Source organism: Hippopotamus amphibius, chromosome 6, assembly GCF_030028045.1.
Source record: "Hippopotamus amphibius kiboko isolate mHipAmp2 chromosome 6, mHipAmp2.hap2, whole genome shotgun sequence".
Lineage (NCBI taxonomy): Eukaryota > Metazoa > Chordata > Mammalia > Artiodactyla > Hippopotamidae > Hippopotamus > Hippopotamus amphibius.
The window spans coordinates 164,687,184-164,707,537 of NC_080191.1; the positions used below are offsets into that span (position 1 = coordinate 164,687,184).

Sequence of the window (20,354 nt, forward strand, 5' to 3'; positions counted from 1 at the left end):
GGTTCATTTAATTGTCATAACACTTCTAGGAGCTGCTCATCTGACAGACAGGGAAACTGAGGCTTATTATCATGCTTATTTTCCAGATGATGAAAATGATTCCTAGAGACATTAAATAACTTGCCCAAAGTTACAAATCTATACATACACAGAAGCTTGAAGCTGACTTGTACCTTAAGTCCAAAGTCTATGAAATATAAAGAAATACTCCTCCGAACAATACAGTGTTCAACATCTTGCTTATAATTCCCAATAGGAAAGAACAACAATTCCCACCCAAGACATTAAGAGCAGAGATTTAAGTGGAAATTCCTCTTGGGCCACATAGTGAGTAAGAACAAGAGAGGGCTAAATCCATGAAGATACATCACTTAGGGGAAAACTCAAAAACAAGCTGTAATTCTAACTTATTACAACTCCAGGGAAAGGCATGTAAATATATCATGAAAGGCAAAATCAAAACCAAAACAATAAAACCACGTGTACTTGTAAACCATCTCTTTCAATGTACTCTGAAAATCATGTAGTCCTTTAGCTGATCAGAGACTGGAATCCACAATGTATATCAGTGTTTACACTGAGCGCAAGTAGAATGTTTACAGACTAAACCCAAACATACACCAAGATCTGGACAAATCTAATCGAGGACCATACAACTGTTATTTCTTTGATGTGAAATGGACACTTGGGACTTTTACCCAGATGGCTCAAGGAAAAAAGATGGGGGTGTGGATTCCGCCTCAGATGGGAAAAGCTTTGGGGTGATCCCACTTTCATCTGTGCCATTGTGCTAGCTGTTGGCTGGAAGCAGTATTCTCACACTCAGCCCCTCCCATGCTGTCATAGGTCAGTAAGCACAGACACCTAACAGGGCCAGAAGCTCCCATATATTCAAGAGAGGGCCAAATGACCGAACTAAAATCTCTTTAGCTTGGCAACGCCACACATCAGAAAAGATAAAGACACAGAAGAGTGACATCATGAGGGCCTTGAAATAGAAACTTATTAGAATTTATAGCTTTGTGGCTACAAAGAACTCTTGAAATCTGAGCAGAGAACAGCTGTGTCATGTTGGCAAGAACATTGGTCGTGGGGCCAGAAAACCTCCACTGAGTCACAGTGGACATTCTCTCAGCGACTGGCTGGAGAGACGATGGAACCACAGCTTCCCTTCTCAGGGGGCTCCATGAGGAAGTGAGGGCGTGTGTATGAATGTCCTTCATAAACTTCTAAGTATGATGCAAACATGAGCAGTGATTATCTTCATTTCCACTGTAATTTTTACCACCCAAAAAACAAAGAGAACCCAGTTCAAGAAGCTGAGTGCTGGGATGTATTATGCATGTCCTGACTCTGTCACTGATACGCTGCCTGACTTAAAGGAAGGAATTGCTCTGATTTTTCCAACACTGATTCTTCCCACGCATTTGAATACTAGAAATAATGATGCTGGCTTCTCATACATAGTTCAATAAAGAAGTCAAAAAGAGACCGACCCATAAAACAAATAAGCTATTGATAAAAAAAAAAAAATGCTTTAAACCCTAAGAAGGCATAACACTGACATCACTCAGCCCTATGATCATGTCAGTTGTGACTTGAAAAGTAATAAGACCCCCCACTTACTACACTATGGGGTTAACCCCGACCTCCCTCACAGGTTCACATTCCTTTGTTTCTTTCTATGTCCTGTAACACATCTAGAAAGTCTTACTTGAAAGCCCAGTTTTGACTGCTCCTAGATTTCCTACAAATTGCCAGATCATCTTTGGGAGCTGGTGTTATCATAGGAATTCAAAACAAGAAGCTGCAAATATTCTAACCATTGGCCTCATCAAACAATTCCTGCTCCAAGTGTTGTTTCAAGCAACAACTTCCACTCCCTACTCCCCACCCCCCAGGGATAAAGGCATGCATGGGTCTGGAATGTATTAAAGGAAGTCAGAGATCTTAAAAATTTCAAGGACTAAAAGAAACCTCAACATATGCTCTCTTATATCTGCACGGCCCATATTTGATTTATGTAAGCTCAAAAGCATTTGGAAAAATACTTTTAGGTCATATCATTAAACTTTATGGCCAGTATGGATGTTGTCATTGTGCAAGTAAAAATGAGCAGCTTTAGGAAAAAATAAAAGAGCAATTTTTATTACTATAGTAATAGTAATTTTATGACATAAAACAGTTTAATAAAGTAAATATATTCATATATGAACAAGAAATTACTTGCTTCTTACATTTTTATAGAACTTGAAATTTTTCAAAATTCCTTCCTGGATCCTTATAGTAAACTTGTTCCACAAATAAATATTAGTAGTTTCCCCCATTTCAGAGAAAGGGAAATAGTTTCAAAGAAGGTAAAGACTTTTTCAGGGATCTGTGGAATCAGTCTATTGTTTTCTTTTTTTTTCTTATAAATTTACTTATTGATTGATTTTATTTATTGGCTGTGTTGGGTCTTTGTTGCTGCACACGGACTTTGTCTAGTTGTGGCGAGCGGGGGCTACTTTTCATTGTGGTGTGTGGGCTTCTCATTGTAGTGGCTTCTCATGTTGCAGAGCACGGGCTTCAGTAGTTGTGGCTCATGGGCTCTAGGACACAGGCTCAGTAGTTGTGGCACATGGGCTTATGGGCATGTGGGATCTTCCTGGAGCAGGGATCAAACCCATGTCCCCTACATTGGCAGGCAGATTCTTAACCACTGCACCACCTAGGAAGTCCCAGTCTATTGTTTTCTAATCAGACTGTATACCATTTAGGATTTAAACGACACTAGGGTAGAGTTAATCTCATGCTATGAAATTAAAAGTTAAGAGGTGACGTCTGAAAATGAGAATTGTAACAATTCTTCTTAGGTCATATGCGATGTGAGACAGAATAATAGATGATAGGCAGCCCATTAGAAAAATAACAATGATAATAATACAACATCAGCAAAATTATTATTTACTGAGTGCTTATATGGTGAGCTAGGTGCTATTCTAGGTGCCTGACAGGTATTCGCTCATGTAATCCTTACAACACCTGTGTGGATGTAACCCTGCTTTAAAGACAGAGGCTTTAAGGAACTTGCCAAAGGTCATAAGACAATATCATTTACTATCTAGGTCAGTGCTTCTTAAAATACACCCATTGTCCATGGCTTATGACACAGACCGCCAACAGATTCAGACTTAAAAGTGATTTTGTTAAGGTGTATTTCACTAATTGAAAATGTAGGTTTAATTAGAATTTTCATAGAAATCTCATTATGGTCTTAACAATCATGGCATTCTTAAGGTCATACAAACTCTTCGCTGCACTGCTCTGGGTGTTTCCTGTCAGCTCCCACTCAGTTATCAAAGTGCATTGAATCTCTCTTACTTTATAACATTTACATGTTGTTTATTACTATTAAATCTGCAGTTGTATTATCATTGTTATGCTTTGATATAGCACCATTTTACACACATACACGCAGTGATTCACTAAAGCCTGATGGTAGAGATAAAAACAGTAACAAACACAGAACTAAAAATAACTGATTAAAAAAAAAGAGACATTTTGCAAAGTTACACTCCTTGCAGCAAAAATAATTACACTAAATAATACTGCCTAGAAACTTATACAAAAGAGTCTAACACATATTATGACTGGAAAGAAAGAAGAATGAGCTTCTGGAAAAATTCCATTTTTAGATGACTGCAAGATGTCACATAACCACAGAACACATGCAATGTGGAAGAACAATTACTATCATATGTTTTGATGTAACTATGTTTTGCTGCATAGTTGGATAATCCACTAGAGAAGAATCCCAACTGGTCAACTGGTATATATGGGAAGGAAAAGTCAGGAGTAACTTGTTCATTTATCACAAAAAGCCCACGCATCATGGAAAAGACTTCAATGTTCTGGTTTAACTCATACTATTATGTGAATCAGAATATGGGTGTGTTGGAACAAGATGTGTGGAAGTTCAAAAAGGATGACAGAGCACTGATTTTTTTCATGCAACAAACAAAAAGTGCATTTCAAGTAAGAGGCCTTGCCTGAATGTCAATACTTAAACGGCTTTATTCATAGAAAACAGTTGGTATAAACATTTTATACCCTGATCTTGACATTATCATTGTCCTTGTCATTACAGGAAATAATGAAAATGTTGAATAAAAGTGAATCTTAACTATCAGCTTACAAATTTTCAGAAGGGATTCTGCAGAACTGTATAGTAAATACAACATTTTTTTCTAATATTGAATTTAAAGAAGAGACATACAGTTTTTGAATTGAGTGATGAGATCAAAATATTTCTTTAGGACACTGACACTACTAAAAAAGACTATTTCTATGATTGCAAAAAGCTTGCCTATTTGGCTTTCCTCTTCAATATATTCAGGATTTTATATTGCCTAAGCTTACATTTTAGTGTCTACATATCAAAATTTTTAATGTTGAGGGTAAGATAGTAGTATTTACTGAGACCATATTGAGGTGTGAACAGATCAACTGCTGAGAGTTTCACAGTTTACTAACATTTAATGACCTTGTTTTATCAGAGGAAATATTCTGCCAAACATTAAAATATACTCAAGTTAGTAGAGACTTTCAAGATTATACATTCCAATCACCTCATTTTATAAATGAAGAAACTGAATCCCAGAAAGGGGAAATTTATCACGACAGTTAGTGCCACAGTTATAATCAGAGTCACGGTTTCCTAACTCCTTACTCTAACACTGTTTCCAGTGTATCCTCCCAACTTCATGTTAACAAGCGTAAATTGACTTATAAAGTTGGCACTGTCATGAGCCCTCTTTAAAAATTATGACCAAGTGCACAGAACGGCATTTTTAAATGCCTAATTACAAGGAGTATTAAAGGGAAAAATTCATGCCCTAGGAGAATTGACAGTTCAATTTCAACAAACATGTAACCAGTTCCTACCAAGTCAAAAAATCAAACAGTGATGTTAGCCATGTGTGAATATTGAGGTCAAAGACTTGCACATAATAATCTGGAACACAGGAAGTATTGGTTATGGGAATGTCATATGGATTCTGGGAAAATGAGAAAGACAAAAGAGAATCATTACTTATTAGCATTTTTTCTTATTCTAAACCCTAAATAAACTGGTTTCCCATATATAACATGGTAAGGAAATCTTTATTAAATATTCTATTGGAAAAATGAACTGGAACGATCACATATTTATTTATTTATGAAAAGTTAAATCATAGTATTCCAGAGGGGTTCCCTTTACAGACCTATAAATAAGTGAAACAGCAGGCGGGTGGCAACTTAGCCAAAGGGCTGGGATTTTTTACGCCTCTAAAGCCAAAGTAGGAAAGACTCTTTAACAACTTGACATGAACCATATAGCACAGTCCGTTGATCTACTTAGGTTTGATTTAGTGGTGGTGAGATTTTTTTTGTTTTTACTCACTGGATCACTGGTTTATTATATAAAAGGATATAACTCAGGAACAGCCAAATGGATAAGAGGCAGAGGGCAAGGTATAGGGAAGGGGTGCAGAACTTTCCAGCCCTCTTCCAATGCCCTACTCTCCCAGCATCTCTACATGTTCACCAATCCAGAAGCCCTCCAAATCCCATTCTTTGGGGGTTTTATTGAGGCTTCATTATACAAGCATGATTGATTAGCTCACTGACCACTGGTGACGGAGTCAACCTCTAGCCCCTCTCTCCTCCATGGAAATCAGTGAGTGGGACCGAAAGTTCCAACCCTTTCCAGTCAAGGCTGGTTCTCCTGGCAATCAGCTCCCCTCCTTTGGTGCTTTCCAAAATTCATGTCATTAACATAAACCCAGTTGTGGTGGAAGCGGTGGTGAGATTTGACTAGAGACTTTTATTAAAGATCAGAAAGGCTTTTCTGTAGCTTTCTGCAGTAAAGCGTTGGTAATAAAGCTTACCCAGAGTTTCGAAATCAAGCCCATTCAAACTGCATTCATCACCACCATCATTATAATTTACAGATCATTTAAAGAGTCTGTATGAAGACTTCTGGTTCCGAACAAGATGGAGTAAACTCATTTCCTCCTAAACCTACTCTTGAGTACACTTAAAACTCCGGACAGACAATCACAGGAAGATTCTGAGAGATGGCCTGAAGAGGTAGATGGGCTAAGGACCTAGCCCTTGAACATAGTGGTGCATTTCCTGGGTTTTCTTTTTGTCTCCCTTATATCCTAGACTGGGCTCTGCAGAAGCCTGCATCCTGGACATACCAATGGGAGCAGACCCAAAAAAGGGCCCCCCAAAAGCATGTTCCCTTTAGCTAAAGGCCCAGAATAGTTAGGTATAGCAGAATAAAAACATCTGTGATAACACCCGCCCAACTTCAGCCAAACAGCAGGGGAAAAGACACCTTGCTGCCCCCTGCCCTTTGTCAGCTCCTAGGGCAAGGAGCCTGGACTTCCACTCCCCACCTCCCTAAGGGCAGCAGGCACTCCTCTCCCTCCCAGTTACAGAGTAATAATTTCAGCGGGGAGGGAGCCAGATAAAGTGATTCCTTAAACATTCTTGAGGAATATTTAATATCCTTTATGTATTCTTAAATATGACGTTCTGGGCAGACCCCCTAGCAACTCATTTGTGAAACTTACCAGAACTGACACAGGCAAAAGGTTTGATACCTGAGCTACAGTGTGGAATACGGCCAGGTTCTCAGTTTAGCCTCTGGATAGCACACAAATGAAGGAACTTAGAATAGCAGTGCCAAGGCTCTGTGAATGAAATTGAGTTTTCTGAGTATATTGTGAATACTTGCTAAGAGAGGCGCACCCACTTTCAATTCCCAAGCATGGATGTTCTGATCACATGTCAGCCATTTAACCTAAAACTCTCATTGGTACTATGTAACTGCAACTAAATCCTTTTCAGATGTTATCTCAGGGATACTTGAGCCAGAAATCAGAGGACTGATTCAGATCATATATATGGATACTGTTACTGCTAAATATTCCCTGTGTGTATGTGTGCGTGTGCGTGCGTGTGTGTTTCCATGTGTGTTTTAAGGCCTTGGCACTGTTTTTTTTTTTTTTTCTCTTTCCTTTTTTGCCTTATGTAAGTTATTTATAGGGCGTGTGCTAGTGACCCTGGTCTAAGATTACATTAGCCAGAATTAAGAAGCAGGATAGAGAAAAAGCTCTAAGATTTTTCCAACGAAAAAGCCTTTAATGATACACCAACAGTGGGTATAAGACATTTTCATTTCATAAGATGATGGAGTCTTATTAACTCTGGATTGGAAAATATGTTAAATCTTCTCTATCTCAACATCGCTTTCGTGTTTGAACCTTAAATGCAATCTCCCTATTTAAGCATTTGTCTGCCTTATGTTCAAACACCTTCTTCTTGGGTTATTTATTATATTTGAACAGCTGTTAGTGTTAGGAAAGTCTTCCATATTTGAGCCAAGGTCTTGTTTTCCGTAACTTCTGCTACTTGGTCCTACTTGTTCACTTCCTAAGTGCCATAAAGATTAAGAACAATTGTCTCAGATAATGATCTTTTTTTTTTTAAACCTCTTGTTTTGTTTAGTCTACTATTTCAACTGTTTCTCATAAATCATAGTTTTGAGTCATATCTATATCTTTTTGTCCTTCCTGAACGTGCCCTAGTTTATCTTGTACCCCTCAAAGTACCACTAAGTTAAATATTAGTGTCCTTCTTCAAGTTTTACATTAAAATGATTGATTGTCCAAAGGCGAAGACCAGCATCAGACACACTGAAGGTACCTCCTTTCTTTTGACCTTTTAAACTTCCTTTATCTCCATTCTACTGCTTTGTATTCCAATATACTATCTCCTCATTTTTCTTTTCCATAGGTAGATTGCTGGCTCACTGAACCAGTCCACTATAGTATTTTAGAATCTCAGGCTGGCAGGGGTAGAATAGTTCTTATAAACCATCTGGTCCAATTCTGCCCTTGTCCAAATGGAAACCTCAAAGCACTAGTGACACCCCTGGGGACAGGGCCTAAATTGCTTGATTCTTGGACTCATAACTCACTATATTTTTATTTGAGTGACTCTCCCATTCACCTGACTGTTATACAAGAAGCAGTGTGGTATCCGTGATGAGATGTTTGTTGATTCCCAAACCTAGACCATCTCCCGGAAGTACTCGAGATTAGGGTGGTGAAGAGGCTTAAAGAGGTTTAAAATTCCCAAGATGTGTTAGTCTGTGGGAAGAGATGTTATCTGTTAATATGAATCAGCAAAGGTTTGGAATGTGTTTGAACAGAGTCCATTTTCTGAAAAATACAAAGAAGAGGCCACAATCTCATGGAAATTTTGAAATCAGAGGGTTGGAGAATGTAATGGGGAGACAGCTAAAGGACTTTTCTCAAAAGAGCAAAGACAGACTGAAGTTCTCACTAAGAAGATGACTTTAGTTTTAGTCTGATAGTAAAAAGAGGCTGGTAAGCCTACACTCTGATGTCTAGAGAATCAAACTTGAAGTCAGTAGCTTTAACTGAGCAGGTCAAGTTCCTGTTTTGCGTGTCCCCAAGTTTTCTCTACTTACTGTATATGTAATTATCTTCTCAGTTTATCACGACATATTTGCCTAACTATTCTTTTGCCTTCCATATTCCCTTACAAATTTGCTCTCTGCATAGCAGCTATGAGGAAAGGAAATAAGCTGGCCCCTGAACAGCAGAGAGGGATAGAGGCACCAACCTCTGGGAGTCGAAAATCTGCATATCATTTTTAGCTGGTCCTCTTTATCCACATTCTGAATCTGCAGATTCAACCACTGGGGATCACGTAGTGCTAAAGTATTTACTACTGAAAAAATCCATAGGCCCCTGTAGTTCAAACCCGTGTCATTCAAGGGTAAACCGTATTTCTGTGTCAATGCTGACTTAGGTGAGCCCATAATCTTTCTTTTTTCTTTTTTTAATTAACTTCTCACAAGAACCCAGTGAAGTATGATTATCCCCATGTTCCAGATAAGAAACTCAGGTTTATACAGGTAAACCTTTCCATTGTCACATAACTAATAAAAGGCAGGACTCTTTTGAGTATAGGCCTGTTTTACATCAAAACCCAAGGCGTGAGAACTAAATGAGAACTCCGGTTTTGTCATCAGAAAAACCTGGATTCCAATTCTGACTCTATAATTTATTGGCTGTGTGATCTCAGACCTACTGAAAAACAAAGGAAAGGAGAACATTTAGCTACACGTAGGATTTCAAAGAAACCTGAAATGGCAAAACGGCATTTCCCTTAACATTTGGTAACTCTTCGGGGTTGTGCATGTGGAATCTCCCCCAAAGCCATCCTGCCTTCTCCGTTTCACACAGGAAACTGAGTGGCTCTGCTACCCTGGGCTGTACCAAGGCAGAAATGTCTCCGCCTAGTGTGGGGCCCATGGCATCACAGGAGTGAAGAAAGATCAACACCTGCTTCCAAATGATTGGTTTTATTACAGAGACATGGATTTCAGAGGATGCAACATCCATGTTTGTTTCAGGGAAACTCCTTTCATATGCGGGGCCCTGCTTGGACTTTGACTTATTGTTCCTGTCTTCCTTTACTTAATTTTTGCTATCATCTCTCCATCTTTCTCCACCGATTTTTGCATCTCCCTCTGCTATGGTATGAATATTTGTGTCCCTGCAACATTCACATGTTGAAACCTAGTCCCCCGTGGTAGTGAAAGGCGTGGCATTAGGTCATGAAGGCAGAGCCCTCATGAATGGAGTTCATGCCCCTGTAAAAGAGGCTCCAGAAACTTTGCTGCAGTGTGAGGTCACAGCAAAGTATGACTCTCACCAGACTCAGAATCTGCAGGCACCACGATCGTCACCTCCCAGCTTCCAGAACGCCAAGAATTTAATATTTGTTGCTTTTGAGCCACCAGCCTATGGTCTTCTGTTACACCAGCCCCAAAGGACTGAGACACCCTCTGACTCTCTCCCTCTCTCTCTCTTTCTCTCTCTCTCTTGCAATCATTTCTTCCTTCCTCTGACCCCCTCTCATTTTTCCCCACTGTCCAGCCTTCTATAAGATGGCATTTTGGGTTGGAGTCAAGCTGCTTTCTGAGAGTATATGTGATAAAGAACTAACCCCAAGAAAACTATGAGTTGACAGTGGATTACTTTTAAATGATTGAGTTTGGATACTTTCCGAGTTGAATGAAAAACACATTAATTCTGGAGTTTGGAGTTCATGATTGGAAAGTGTTAGTTTGTATTGCTAAAGTAACCTGCCCTGTCATGTTTGGATAATAAGTAGAGAAAAGCCAGATACTTTGGTCTTTCCTACAAGCTGAATTAATGCAGCCACTGGGGAGGACCAGCTAAGGGGTATAAGCCCAGTGATTTGCATCTTGGAGAAAGTGGCTCTGTTTCCAATGGAATTCCCCTCATAAAGGTATTAAACTATAGCCAAACTTTTTCACAAATATCATGATTCATCAGTGGGTATGTTACCATCTAGCATATGTTGTCAAAAACTTGACTTGTACTTGTCTAACCTTAATGTCCAGTTATCTTAAATATGGCTACATGTTTAAATCAGTGGTTCTCAGTGTGGGGTGATTTTGACCCCAAGAGACATTTTGCATTATATGGAGATATTTTTGGTTGTTACAGCTTAGAAGCGAGGTGAAATGTGTTGCTATTGCTATCTAATAGGTAAAGGACAGGGATGTTGCTAACCATCCTAAAATGCACAGGATAGCCCAGCACAACAAAGAATCACCCATCCCAAATAGCAGTGCGCCCAAGTTGAGAAACTCCAGCTTAAATGCCTACTGACCTGAAAACTTGCAGACTCCACTGGATAACTGAGCCCTTGGTCATCCTATAGAAACAATGTCTGACTGTGAAAGTCTCCATCCCTGGTGACATTTCTAAAGGTCTTGTGCTATAATCAAATGCTGATTGTTGATCCTGGATTCAATCTGAAAAATATTACCATGAAACTATTCTTACTTCAGTGGGGAGATAATTTCTTATGGTCGTCTGGATTAATCTTTGATACTATAATTTGAGATCATTTTTTGAAAACAGCCAAATCTGGCTATAAGGTAATTCATTGTATCTGGTGTCCTAATTACATGTTGATTTTTTCAGGCAAGCCTATTGATCTTGGCAAAGTGAAAGCTACAAATTTTGCATTCAAGCAGAAAGAATAAATCAAAATTGGCTCAATTAACTTTCATGTGATTCAGGGTTTGTTAACAGTTTCTCTGTTTTACTTCAGATTTATTTATTTTATTATATCTTTTGCTTTTCTCCATTGCTTTTCCAGAGTTCCAGTATAATTAGACTGTAATCTTCAGCAGTGTCTCATTACTTGCACAAAAACTGAATCCATTATTTGTAGATAATGAATTCCAGCAGGATCATTCCGATAGCCCTAAACTTCTGGAAAATCTGACATATTGGATCTCCCTCTTTCTGGCTCTCATGGCTTCATTTCCCTTCCAACGAAGATTCTTTGCCTCACTCATTTTCATTAGATTTATTGGGGAACAGCATTAATCCAGGGTCGTTTCTGAGGTTTTCCCAGAAGTGGGCAGAATAGTACTGCAAGGAATAACATTGCATAAGGTAGTGTCTATTTTCAGGGTCTCTCCCATTTGGCAGATAATGTAAACGGCATGCTATGTGTATCATGTTAATTTTGTTGAGTTTGTGTTTTCAGTGTGTGTCTTACGAATAGAGGTCATCAGCAGTGTCACAGAGGCAGGAATCAGGGTTCTTAGGTTCTAACTCTGGCTCTTCCATTAAATTGCTGGGTAAGTTCGGACAACTTGATTCTTTTCCAGACTTTATTTTCCCATCTCTAAAATGGGAGGATGGGAACACAAATGTTCTATGCATGTGGCAGGGAGCAGGTGCAGAAAGATGGGGAGCTGAGAGGAGAGGGAAATGAGTATCTTTCCCAACATACGCGCCCAACGCTTGCACAAGTCATATGGGGGAAAGGGTTATAAAAAAGAATTTCATAGAAGTAAATGCTTAAGTCTGTGTATCAAATTAAATAAGAGGCTCTATGGCCTTCATTGTATTAGAACCAGAACCCTGACATTACCTTCAACCACTACCTGCTTCTCTCTTCCCTTGACTGACCCTCTCTACCCTCTCCTTTGCAGATGGAATTTCATGTGGAGATCACCAACAGGACAAGGAATGGGAAAGGAGAGGGAGAAAGAGAGAAAGAAGTATGGAAAACAAAGTAAAGCAGAGAGGGGTGTGGTCAAGTGAAATCAGCTTCTTCTGACTACAGCCTGCAGCCTTCTTCAGTACTAAACCCTGAAAATCATAGACACAGCACTGAAACATACCACGCAGAATGCTGACTCTAAATCATTTTTTTTTAAAGATGTGTTTAGGCCGTTGGTCAAACAGGGGCCAGCTCTCATGGAAATTACATAGCTAGGAAGTCAGACAGCAGGAAAGGAGGGATGAATCAAAGAACAGAAAAAGAATTATAGGAGAAAAGCTGAATGGAAAAAAAGACAGGAGAAATTATTTTTCCTAATGAGAAAGGCAAAATTTTCCACCAGACAACTTTAACTCTTGGCTAAGTGGCCTACGTATCACGTGAATGAAAATGCAGGGTGGGCGGGGTAGTCCAGAAAGCTGGGCCTTGTGTCTGCACTGTGTCTGGAGACACCAGGTCCACTGCAGGACTCAGTGGCTCCACTGATTCACCAGACTGCCCCTCAGGAGGTAGCCATGCCCACCGCACAGAGTCTGGAAAGAGCACTAGACTATAAATTAAAATATCTACATTCCAACCCAGTTGTACTTGCTGACCCTCCTTGATCCATCATAGAACCTCTGAGGCCAGTGTCATCAGCTATTAAGTGACAGGGATGGACTTCTTCATGACTTTTGAGGGTTCTTCCAGTTATAGCATTTTTACAGTTTTAATAATTATCACTCCTCACCCTTGCAAGACCATATTTCTTAAGCAAAACACTTATCCCTCCCTCTCTCACCCTTGCTTCACTGCCCCAAACCAACTATTTAACTTGGAGAGGGAGAGCTGAACAAGATGCTCTCTTGGAGTCCCTTCCAGCTCTCGAAGTTCTGAGATTCTAAGACTCCCAAGTTTACTCAATTCCTTAGTAATACAAAAGAACCATTATTACACCAGATCCAATGATTTTTCACTTTAGGTGAACCCATCCAACTTTCAGAATTTTCAAACTCCATCCACGATGCAAGCTGACACTTTATCAATATTCCCAAAAGAACTCCACACACCTGTCCCTTTGCAGTTTACCACTGAGCAAATGATACTGGTGACAGAATACATTTGATTCTCAGAGATGGGATCTGTGAAGAGAGACAAGCAGCTTATTACTTTCTTTTATTAAAACCTATAAAGGAATCCGTGATCCACCCCACTAAGATAGGAGAAAACATGTAAGCAAGTGCTACCCTCATCTAATTGAATTTTAAGCTGCTGTGGCATTATCTGCCGATCACAATGGATGATTGATAAAGAGCTGACTAGGCCTTCAAGTGGTCAGCCTCCTAGCAGGAAACAGTTGGAATTCTATTGCTTTAGCACACAGGACCTAAGAGCTGGCTATGCAAAGTAGCTCCCAGGTTTCCTTCCTAAGAAGTGGGACAGGGACTTCCTACGTGGTGCAGTGGTTGAGAATCCGCCTGCCAATGCAGGGGATACGGGTTCAATTCCTGCTCCAGGGAGATCCCACATGTCACGGAGCAACTAAGCCCGTGCGCCACAACTATTGAGCCCATGTGCCACAACTACTGAAGCCCACACGCCTAGAGCGTGTGCTCTGCCATAAGAGAAGCCACCGCAATGAGGAGCCCATGCACCACAATGAAGAGTAGCCCCTGCTCTCCACAACTAGAAGAAAGTCCATGTGCAGCAACAAAGACCTAACACAGCCAATAAAATAAATAAACTAATTAAAAAAAAAGAACTGGGACAGAAATATGGTGACTAGTGGATTTTGATGATTCCAGCTAAAGCAAACAAACAAAAAAAAAACCCCAATCATAGGAAGAAAGAAAAAAAAAAGCCTCATCCCTTGAAGAAATAACCACTAGGAACTTTCACAACAACTATTTCAAGAAGACATAAAATCTACTTCCTGTTTGCAGTATTTTGGGGACAAAATGTACATAGTCTACATATAGGTAAAAAGAACTTAAATATAGGATTTGAGAAAAGTTTTTATTCTGAACTAATAGAATATATATCATGCACATATCGTATGGCCTAGGTATCGAACGTTTTTTTAAGGCATTCATCTAGAAAGAGAAAGAAGCTGATAAAGCAGAATAAGAGTGAGGAAAACCCTTGAGCTTACTTTTTTTCTTTTCTAGAAACCGCTAATAAAATGAGCTATGGTCGAGAAAAGGGAAATTTAGGGAGATGACTCTAGGAGGGAGATAGAATTGCCTAACTTAATTGCATTTCCTTCCCCCCCCACCCTCCACCCCCCAATCTTAAGAAGAAAAACAAGAGTCAAATGGCACAAAGCATCAATTTAGAAACAAAACACGGAGGGGCAAGCTTGACTTAAGTAAAAAAAATAAATAAATAAACAGCACTGGTTGTCTTTTTTTTTTTTTCTTTCTTTTACTAAATGGCTGGGAACACTGAAAGAAAAACAGATACTGTCAAAGTATTCCAGATTATAAAGTATACAGATAAGAAAAAAGAAAAGGATCTCTCTTACATTTGTTTAAATTCCACAAATGTACATAAAGCAGGCACAGCATGTCAAGAATTTTCCGAAGCATAGTTTTAGGAAATAAGGATTAAATTAGAAAAAAGGATGGAGGCGGAGGGAAAGGAGGTCTGCAACATTAGCCAGAACTTGCAATTAGAAAAGAGTGAAAAGTCAAACAATCTGTAGTCCTTCTGTAACTTTCCTTCCCAATGACCAACCAGGAAAACAAATAACTAACTTGAGAAAATCTCCTGCTGCCACGCAGAAATCTTTCTTAACAGTATTTCATACACAAGTGACCAAGCTATCATTCATTCAACAAACATATACTGAGCATTTTCTGCTGCTGTCTCCTGTTTTAGGTATTTGGGGAAATACAGATGCTGAGACCCAACTCAGATCTACTGAACCTAAATCTCCGATTTTAAATCACATTTTTAGTGCCCACGGGATTCATAATAATCAACCATCTGCTGATCTCCCAGATCTGGGAACTCCTGCTTTAGGAGCTGCAAAAATGACTATGACCATTCTTGATCCCAAGGAGATCACCTAAGTGAAAACAAATACATGACTTTCTCCAAAACAGGGTTAAAAGTGAAACATGATATGGGAGGAACATATTCTTTATTGTGGCCATTCAGAGGTGGGAGAAATGATGGGTGGTTGCTGAGGGAGTGAAAGAGGACCTCACAGAAATAGGTATATTTGTGCTAGTATAGTTACCATTTGAACACATAGAAAAGGAGGTAGGAAAATCTACTGTTATAACTAACGATGAGAAGATACCCATCTCCAGTGTTTCTGGAAACAGAAATAGGACCTATCATCTCTTAGACCGAAACCAATCAGGTAGGTCCTATTATTTCCCCATTTTGCAGATGGGGAAACTAAAGCTTAGAAAATTTTTGTGACTTGCTCACAGGCACAGAGCTAGAGATTGAAGAGCTAAAGTTCAATCCCAGGTCCGTCCCATTCCAGAGCCTACATGCCTCCCAAAGAAGAATAAACAAACCCAGATGTGCAAAAGTGTCAGACACATAAGATTAATGGTCCATTGTTCCCTCTGGCTGAAGGATGCCAGAGTGGGGGGAGATAAGGCCTGTAAAGTTAAGGGGCAGACAGGCTGGGGGTGTTATATTCAACACTGTGGGCTCTATACAGTAGCAAGGGGAAGCCAGTGAAAGTTTCCGAACAGAGACTTCTCAGATAAAAGCTTTACCTTAGGTTTTAGGCTGTGAATCGTGAGTTATATCTTACAATCTGAAATAATACAATTTGAAAGTTTGAAGAATCTTACCCTGCCTCTAAACAAAAACGTGTGGCTAGGATCTAAGTGGAACTACCAGCTGTCCAGAGGAATTCCCAGCATGCCAGGCCTTCAGGAAGATTGTACAGAACAGCCCTTAAGATAAATGCAGTGAGTGTCTGTTACCCCACAGGACAAGGACTGACTCATTTCTGGAGCTGTCCAAACCTGGCAAATGGATAGCCCTGGGGACTCAGCATTCCCTGGGACCTGAGTGACTCCGTGGGGCAGTGGGTGTGCACAGGCATGACCAGTTACTGGCAGAGCCCAGACCCCTGACTCCCAGTCCTGTGCTCAGTTCATCACATCAAACCCTATGTGACACTGGGTGAGCCCCTTTCCCTATCTGGATTTCCCTTTCCCCATCTGTGAAAGCAGAAATTGATCTCAACAGGCTGCAGATTTCACAGTTCTCAACCTTTCCCTTCCAACATTCTAGCATAAAGAATCCTCTTCCATCAGTGGCTCACTGACTGGGATTTGAGGGAGGAACAGCATCTCCCGAGAGCTTCTACAGTTTGCAAACCCCTAGCTGAGAATAAATGTATTTCCTTATCTCTAGGAAGCCTGCTAGTTCTGACCATATTACAGGATTCACAATTCTCAGATCTTGGCTACAAAGTCCTCACTGATTTCAATCTGGCCCGGGATTATCCTTTTCAAGTGCAGACTGGATTCACTGATGTCCAAAGCAAGTCAACAACACAAGGTGCCAAGATCACATGCAGGCATATGCAGGGGACCCCTCTATCGTCAGGGCATGAACACTTTAGGATTCAAACCTGTCAGAGCACAGAGATACTCTATAATTTGAGAGTTTTGTTTAGCTCTCAAAAGAGTGTGTGTGTGTGCGTGTGTGTGTATGAGTGAAAGTCCCAAGAAGCCAAGCAAAGGCTAAAACTATGGAGTTCTTGAGGGGAGGGAACATTTTATTCAATGTTCATAAAGGTGCTCCTGCAGGACTTCCCTGGTGGCACAGTGGTTAAGAATCTGCCTGCCAATGCAGGGGACATGGGTTCGAGCCCTGGTCCAGGAAGATCCCATATGGCCAAAGACCAACTAAGCCCGTGTGCCACAACTACTGAGCATGTGCTCTAGAGCCCATGAGCCACAACTATTGAGCGTACGTGCCACAACTACTGAAGCCCATGCACCTAGAGCCTGTTCCGCAACAAGAGAAGCCACTGCAATGAGAAGCCTGTGCACCACAACCTAAGAGTAGCTCCTGTTCTCTGCAACTAAAAAAAGCCCGCGCAGCAACGAAGACCCAATGCAGCCAATAAATTAATTAATTAATAAAAAGAAGGATGCTCCTGCAAATGCCAACCCATCAAAAATGAACTTCCAAAGGAGTAAAAAGATTTCCTCCTTAAGAGATTATTAATTATGTAGATCCAAGAAACTGTGCCTATCGGAGTGGAGGTGAACAGATGCAATATTTGTTCCGCTCTCAGAAACATTGCTGGTAAAACAGAAATTAGCACGTCAACTCACATAATTTTGAAAGGACTTCTTAAACTTCATTGGTTCATCAGACCACACCCAGGAGTTCACCCGCAGAGCTACCCGTGAGTGACTAACTCCCGTAATCAATTCACTGCAAAAAAAAAAAAAAAAAAAAAACCCTGAAGCATGTTAAACCTATGGCTTCATCTTCTTTGACCTCCAGCCAGAGGTTGGAAGCAGGAGAATGATAAATGTTAACATTAGCAGTGAAGCAAGCATAATTACAGAACCAAAGACACTCATGTTTTGAGAGTTACCTAGCGGTTATTTATTTTCATAGGAGTGAAAATAAATATGCATCCCTTTTCCAGACCTGAGGAAGGAAAATGTGCCCAAGATGTGTGACAGAACAATCAGCAGGGCTGCCAACCCCACATCTGAGACTCCTGGGAAGACAGTGTTACAGGGACCAAACTCGACCCCCCACGTTCCGCTCTGGGAACTAGCTTAGTATATCTTCAGCTGTCGGGTACTCACAGGCCCCTCTTTGCCTACTATTGACTGATTTCTCTAAGACTACCCAAAACTGCGCCACTCATTTAAAAGAAAGCAGATTTATGCTTAATACATGTCTCAGCAAAATCCTTCAGGCGGCACAAGCAAGTAGAAGACAAATCCTGGAAACGATTCAGGCTTTCTCCTTATTTCTTGCCCAAGAAACTAAATCCAGCACCTCAGCCAGAGCACTAGGAGTTAAGAGTTATTTACAGTTGTGATTTTCTGAACTCCACCAACAACTGCAGATCTGCAGAGAGCCCTATCAACTGTGAGCTCAGAGATCTTGTGGGATGAGCTGCAAAAGACATTAGAATATCTGCACCTGGTGTGTATTTTCACCACCCCAGAAATGCAGCCTGGTCCATTGGCTGGCATGACCAACCAACCTCCAAAACTGCCACTTCTCCAACAGCTGGAGAAGAGACATTGATCTACCAACACAGAAAGGCAGACGGGGAAGAAAGGGTAAGTTCAGAGCAACAAGGGTGGGTGAGAGTGCGAGACTGAGGGACACAGGCTAAATTCTCTCCGCTGAAGCATCCACATAGATCTTCAAAATTGCGACTGTAGGGAAAACATCAATATACACTGTCTACCTCCTGGCACTAACTTCAGGCAAGTTGAATACACAAAAATAAAACCAGAAGAAGGGGGCCTCTAATGGTGAATAACTCAGTCCACTGCTTACCTCCAGAAACTGGAAGCCCTCTATCAAAGGAGAAAGGGTCAGCACTTCAGGGACTTTTAGTGAGACTGCCTCACAGATTCACTTCTTTCACGCATACCTCCTCTTTAGCCTTTGATCTTTCCTTTTTGTGTAGGTTCAGGGCAAAGGACAGAGGAATTGGTTTCAGAGCAAGTCTACTTTTCACTCTGCTGTCCTGAGAATGCTCTCTTTTAAACTTCAAAGAAAAGGTGCAGACTAGCAACTAGGAGGGATGAGGGAGAGGAGATGGAAGAGACACGGGATGAAGCTTGACCGAGGAATGAAGCGAGAGGAGACCTTATACTAGACCTGGCTCTGCCAACGTTCAGACAGCAGTACTGAGTGGGTACAGTACTTTAAACATCTTATCAATAGTCCTCTTTTGGAGGGAGAAGTGGATGCTGGGAGAGCTAATGGCTTGCCCAGTTCCTCTAGTGTTGGTTACAGAGCTCGGACCACCAGATCTCTAGATCCGCACATGAGACAGAACCGTTATAGGAGACCCAATCTGACCCGTTAAGGAGCAGAGCGACTGCCAAGCGATGGGAGCCGCGGGGACGGTGCCAGAGCATCCCGGGGCCGCGGGGGTGGGGGGCGTGAGGTGTGCACTGGGTACCTTGATGTAGGCCCGCTGCAGGTAGTTGTAGGGCACCCTGCGCTGGAAGTCGCTGCGCACATCCTCGCTGGCGCGGTGGCGGGACGCGGGGCCCCCGAGGCGCTGGCTCTGGCAGCGGCGGTAGCAGCGCGCCCGCTCCAGCAGCGCGCGGAAGAAGGGCAGCTCGGCCGCGGGGCCGGCGCCGGGGGGCGCGAGCGGGCGGCGCGCGGCGCAGTGGCGGGCGCAGCGGGCGCGGATGTCCCGCAGGCGCCGGTGACTACGCAGCGCCGCTTCCAGGTGGCGCACGGCCGCCTCGTAGTCCCCGCTGTAGTAGGCGTCCACGCCGCCGGCGTAGAGCAGGTCGAAGGGCTGCAGGGGCCCGGGCTCGGGCTCCGGGGGGCCGTGCGGGGGGCCTCCCCACAGCGGCGGCGGCAGCAGCAGCCAGGGCAGCAGCAGCGGCAGCGGCGCCCACATGCGCTCCCGCATCCTCCGCCGCGGACGCGCGCCGGCCGGCCACGCTCGCAGTCGGCTCGGGGCGCCTGGAGTCCGGGCCCCGGGGCCCCGGCTCCGCGGGCGAGATCGGCGGCCCCACCGCCGGCCGGCTGCCCCGCGAGCCTCGGGTGCCCGGCGGCGCTCGGCGGACGGAGAGGCGGAGGCCGGCTCGGCCGGTCGCTCTTAAGGGGACGCCCACAGCTCACACGCTCCTCCTGCTGCCCGAGCCTCCGCGAGCCGCTCGCCGGCGCTCAGCGCGCGCCCTGCAGGCTCCGGGCCGCAGCCGCGGGGAGGCCGGGCGCCGCGCACCCGCGTGCCAGCCGGGGAGCCGGCGCCGCCGGGGGCCAGCCCTGGGGGGTGGGGGTGGGGGGCAGAGCCTGCCGCGTGGGGTCCCTCCGAGGCTGTGGAGTGGACACGACTCCTGCCTTTCCAGAGAGGAAGGGAAGCTGGCTTAGCGAGGACGGGGCGCTCATCGTTTTCAGGAATGTGTCCGTGACCTCGCGATCGGCAGAGCCCTTCCCCTTCACGGGAGACACCGAAGCTCCATCTCAGGCTGTGAGGAAAGCCC

The 20,354-nt window shown here is 42.6% G+C and overlaps 1 protein-coding gene across 3 annotated transcripts in view; it reads right to left on the reverse strand.

Annotated features, from left to right (window-relative positions):
• The window catches only part of P3H2 (prolyl 3-hydroxylase 2), a 154,600-nt gene extending 134,448 nt beyond the window's left edge, over positions 1–20,152 (reverse strand). For all 3 annotated transcript variants that reach the window (XM_057737884.1, XM_057737885.1, XM_057737887.1), the window contains exon 1: positions 19,316–20,152. In XM_057737884.1, the coding sequence (XP_057593867.1) occupies positions 19,316–19,780 (465 nt within the window). In that variant the 5' untranslated portion in view covers positions 19,781–20,152. The remainder of the gene's footprint in view (positions 1–19,315) is intronic.
• Positions 20,153–20,354: the final 202 nt, after the last annotated feature.